The sequence below is a fragment of the Tigriopus californicus genome, chromosome 11, assembly GCF_007210705.1.
Source record: "Tigriopus californicus strain San Diego chromosome 11, Tcal_SD_v2.1, whole genome shotgun sequence".
Taxonomy (NCBI): Eukaryota; Metazoa; Arthropoda; class Copepoda; order Harpacticoida; family Harpacticidae; genus Tigriopus; species Tigriopus californicus.
Window position 1 is genome coordinate 13,974,939 of NC_081450.1, and position 5,552 is coordinate 13,980,490.

General features: G+C 41.2%; 1 protein-coding gene across 1 annotated transcript; it reads left to right on the top strand.

The window, feature by feature from the left end:
* The first annotated feature begins 61 nt into the window (after window positions 1-61).
* On the top strand, window positions 62-2,347 carry LOC131890819 (probable cytochrome P450 6a14). The gene has a single exon (XM_059240252.1). It carries the CDS (start codon window positions 608-610, stop codon window positions 2,219-2,221), a length of 1,614 nt encoding a protein of 537 aa, XP_059096235.1. The 5' UTR covers window positions 62-607; the 3' UTR covers window positions 2,222-2,347.
* Window positions 2,348-5,552: the final 3,205 nt, after the last annotated feature.

Below are 5,552 nucleotides of genomic sequence, written 5' to 3' on the forward strand. Positions count from 1 at the left end.
AAATGTGTAGAAGTTACATGATCAAGCTATACAGTTATCAATGACAAAAAAAATCACGAGAAGAGAAATTATGTTATCATAGTTGTCAAATTGTGATGTTACATATAAATTCAAATATATTTTGGGGGGATAATTGTTGATTTACTCATTGTGTCACAATGCTTAGGCAAAAAGTTGCTCAATGAATAATACCTGGACAATATCTGGCATTGTAGCGCGCATTTTTTTGCTTTCACTTTTGCTTGTCCCAAAGACAAAGTTGAGGGCGCTACTTCCGTTCAATAAAAAGCACAAAGCAAAACTTGTATCCTTCGCCAACTGAATTTGTCAATATCTCAAAAGCGAATCGTCAAATGCTGAATGGCATAATCTCTTTAAGAAATGTGTCCAAAACATATTAAAATTGATTTCGAAAAAGAAGCAATACTAAGGGCTAATGTTGCTACTCAAGTTGTGGCAAATGCGCACGCAATAAATTTGTGCATATATACCAAATTGAACATCACTATTGTAGGTATGTCAGTGCTGCACCAACTAGGTTCTCTTACTTCATGTTTTGATTCGTGGGGGTTCATGCAATAGCTTTGGAGATTTTCGAGAGATAACAATGATTTTTGAAATTGTTTTGGGAGTGCTGTGCATCATTGCTTATTATTACTTGAAATTTCATCGGATATGGAAATTTTGGGAGAATCACCACGTTCCATTCATCAAGCCTTCATTTCCATTTGGAAGTTCGACATTCCTTACTTGGGAAACGTTCACTTCCCCCATAAACCTTAATCAAAAAGGATTCGACCAAGCCAAAATACTCGGATTTCCCACTTTCTTTGGTACTTACTTTTTTCAAACCCCGATCTTGGCCGTATGTGATCCAGATTTGGCCAAGCAAATCATGACCAAAGATTTTGACCACTTCGTGGACCGCCAAGGGGAGGTAATGAAATCGATCACCACCTCCCACTTTGTGGACCAATTATGGGGCCAACAGTTGACCGCACTTCAAGGGGATGAATGGAAGATCACTCGGAATATTTTCACTCCTATTTTCACAGCTGGTAAATTGAAGGGCATGATGCACTTCATTCATTTGGTTACCAACGACCTAGTGAAAAGCAAAGGACAAGAAGCAGACCGTGGAACACCCTTTGAGCTAAAAGAGAAATTCGGGAAATTTAGCATGGACACGATTGCATCCTGCGCTTTTGGGGTCAATGCTGATTCATTTAAAGATCCAAAATCTACTTTTGCCTCCAACGCTCGTGTTATGTTTCGCAACTCGTTGCCTGACTTTGCCAAGTTTGTGTTTGTTGCCGGGATTCCAGGTGGAAGAACTTTAATGGAAAAGTTGAACATTCCCTTGCAAAAGAAGAGTCCAACCATGTTCTTTTATGATATCATTAAGCAAACCATTGACCATCGTTTAAGAATGAATGTCAGACGCAATGACCTGGTGGACCTAATGCTAGATGCTCTGAAGGCAGATCAAGAAACCCGGGTGGAAAATGAATCCACCGCAAAATCCCATTTGGACGCTGATGGTGGATTAGATCACCCTAATTCTGACACTTCGATGGATGAACTGAAGTTGGTTGCCACGGCTTTCGTTATACTCATAGCAGGGTACGATACCACGGCTCAAACATTGGCCATTACATCCTTTTATTTGGCCCGAAATCCAGACATCCAAGAAAAGCTTTCCCAAGAGATCATGGAGGCCGGAGCCGAATTGCAAGATGGAAACACGTACCCAGACTATCATCATATTCAAAGTTTGCCCTATTTAGACATGGTTCTCCACGAAACCTTGCGGATTAATCCAGCTCTTGGCGTCATATCACGGACATGCACCAAGGACTACCACGTCCCAGGAACAAACATTTCCCTGAAGCGGGGTTACGATGCTCATATCTATGTGTCTGCTATCCACATGAATCCAGACATCTACCCCGATCCTGACAAATATGACCCTGAGCGATTCACCAAAGAAGCCATATCCCGTCGACATGCCTATTCTTTCTTGGGCTTTGGCCAAGGCCCCAGAAATTGTATTGGCATGAGGTTCGCTTTGCTCGAGGCCAAATTAGCCCTCTTCGGTATCTTGAGGAGCTATAAATTTATTACCTGCAAAGAAACCGTCGAAAAGTTTACCTTGGATCCTACTGCCATTTTGGCTGCTCCTAAAGAGCCACTTTTTGTGAAAGTGGTGGCCCGAACATAAAGTTGAATATCAAGCAAAGATCCTGAGCGTCATTATTATATTTTAAACAATGTTCATGTTCTTATTTACCTTGAGCCTAAATATGTGCACTCGTTTTTTTATCAAATGAATCAAACAGAATTTGCATGTGTTAAATTTCTTCATTTTTAGCATGACCCGTGGCGACCCGTGGCTATTAAATGCGTTCATCTACCCCAAAAAATCACAAAACGAAGCTTGAATTTTTGCTATGCACATTTTTCATTTCAAAAGCAACATGCCTTCAGCAGCAAACAAACATTTTTTCATAAACACTTATAGAAAGAGTGTTTTTTCGTACGTAATTGCTATTTGTAGCTCCCAAGAACAATTTGTTGGCATAATTGCTCATTGGAAAGAACAGAGGGCATAGACAGGTTCGAGTTCATGAGAGGTATATTCTGGAGTCCCCCTTATTACATGATCGTGACAGAAGTAAACTTTTTCATCTCGAGAGCAAGAGCAGCATGAGCACATTCAAATTGTTCATTGATGTTGATCGGATGTCTCCACTCATGTTTTTTGCCTTTGCAGTTGGGTAAAGGCCGATTATGATTATACAAAATATAACTTTTCTAAACAATTTTGACCATCATTTTTCGGTTTTCCAAAATGCGGACTTAGGCGACTGTACCTTGTAACTTTATAGATTTAAAACTTTTCATGCGGGGGATGGGTCAATATTTTTTCCTGAGTAATGGTTGTCAGCACAGGTCGTCTGCCTCTCACATTATTCCACATCAACGATACTCGGATTGAAATCATCAATAGACTTAATTGTTTTCGCATCACCTTTCCCACCCAATCGCCATCAGCAACACATCAGCTCCGCAATAGCCAAAACCAGGACCAGATTGGATACATTTGTAATAGACCACCCATTAAAATCACACTCTTCCACAGGTCTTCAATTCTTCGCGGACCCGCATTACACCAATTTTCTTTACGAAGACCTAAACATGGCTTCCCAACTCCGCTCAACCGCCATAAAATGCGGCGATGCCACCTAAACCATTTAAGAAAGCAGTCAACTTTTTCTTTCGTCGGGGAAGGCATTCGAGGTCTTTTCAGATTCACATCTCTACCAAATATTACTCTACCTAAAAAATGAAATAAATCTATAATTCTATCTACTGTTAAGTAACCACCCTCTAATTCTATCACTGGGTTATGTTTTAGAAGAGCATTCCAATTGGCGAATTCAGGTTTGATCCCAGTCCAGCCAAGCCCAAGCTCTTTGTTGTATTCAAATTACAACATCATGGGTTGCTGCATTAACAACGTAGATGGGCGAGTCTGTTGTAATTTCTGTGACACCATAACGGGGATATCCCATAATTTGGGCACCAATCATCAGATGCCAGGTCAAGCTTCGACTTTGAAGCAAACAAACAAACAAGCTCATGTTTGACAATTTAAGACAAAGGTGCACAAAACATACGGTATATGAAGTACTCCTAAATTTTACTGAAACTCTTCAATCTCACCAGATCTTCGATATTAGAAAGCGTTCGTTTTATGTCTCTCTTTCTGATAAGATGCTCACTGGTTCTTGCTCTTGTTTTCTCGTACTTGATGCGTAGCGTCTTGGATCGGGGCAAGTTATATCGTCACTAAGATTAGCTCACGTTGTTCCAATTTTAAAGGGGGAGATAAGTCGCTCCCCAGTAACTATACACCGATTTCTCTCACTTCGAATATTGCAAGGTGTTTGAGAACATCATGAAGTTCAATCTTTGGCGTTTCATGAAATCCATAATGTCCTTCCTCCCAGTCAGCATGGAATCCAAGCACATTTTAGCACGGTTACCCAACTTATTGAGCATTTAGAGCAGGTCATTGAGGCACTGGAAAGGCACGAATCAGTGATGCCGTCATTTTGATTTTGCCAAGGCCTTTGATAAAGTAGATCATGGCCTTTTGTTGAATAGACTTCATGATATTGGGATCAAAGGCAAGGCTGTCAATTGGATAAGTAGCTTCATTTAGGATAGAAACAAATAGTTAAGGTCGAGGGATCCCTTAGTGACAGACATGATGTCAAGTCAGGTGTTCCCCAGGGCTCCATCTTAGGGCCCCTCTTTTTAATATAATATTCGTTGCCCGCTTCAAAAGCTTAGACTTACTGCCAGCCTCTCTTCTTATGCTGACGATACAAAGTTAGTTTTGGTAGGAATGGCCAAGATTCCACTAGCCTTGCAAAGGACAAGAAAGATTCTACTCTTGGGCTACTATGAGGAATATGGCCCTGAACGGAATGAAATTCCGCTCAATGACCTTTGGGTCAACTCCTCTGAATACTCCACTCGTAGATAATGGAGGTAAAGTATTGAGCAGGTCTCATCTATGAAAGGTTTAAGGTGTAATTCTCCAAAATAATGGAAAGTTCGATGAGCATATCCAGTTTGAAGGTGGGTAAAGCTTTTCAAATGTGTGGTTGGATATATCGCACGCTTAAGTCCACAGGTTTGCAAAAAGTCGAACAAGTCCAAAGATGTTTCACTAATGAACATCACAGAATGAGAGAGGCCTTCGTATTGGGAGAGACTTTAAAAGTTGAGACTGTGCAGTGTTCGGAGAAGGTACGAAAGTTTATCTGATACTGTACAGGGTGGATCAAGTTTATTTGCCCCCTTGCAAATTTGCAGTTTTCGTCTGTTTTTCTTTTTCTCAAACTGGTTAATTTGGCAGAAACTTTCTGGCGGGAAACTTTGTTCTGTCTCCCAAAACTCGTATTTAGAGTCAATTTGCAAAAAGTGTGTGGTTCCTGTGCTAACTGATTCTACAAAGTGCGTTTTTTCATTGAAGTTAATGTCAGATGGCAGGACAGCCAAGTGAAAATGACCGGCACAGGGCATTGGATTACTTCAAGGCGGGAAACGCAAAGGCATGTTGCTGGTATCTAGGGGTCCATCCTAGAACAGTCAAACGCTGGTGGAAAGCGTTTTCCGTGATGACGAGACACTTTCCAACCAGGAGGTCGAGACCTGGGTCAAAACTCACCAGAGCAGCCAAAATTGCCATTGCCAAAGCATTAAACGAACGCCACCAATCAACCAGGAATTAGCAAAACGGCTAAAAGCATCTGGTCATGATGTGTCCAGACACTGTCAGGGCGCTATATGAAAAACGTGCTGAAGGTTCATGCCTATAAACTCGAGTAGAGCCAAAACTCTCCAATGCCAAAAGAAACCGATTAAATTCGCAGAGAGAGCTCATTGGAAAATTGAGGACTGGCGCCGGGTTCTTTTCTCCGATGAATCCAATTTGAGATCTTACATCTCCCAAATCGCCAGAATGATCTGTGTGTGTG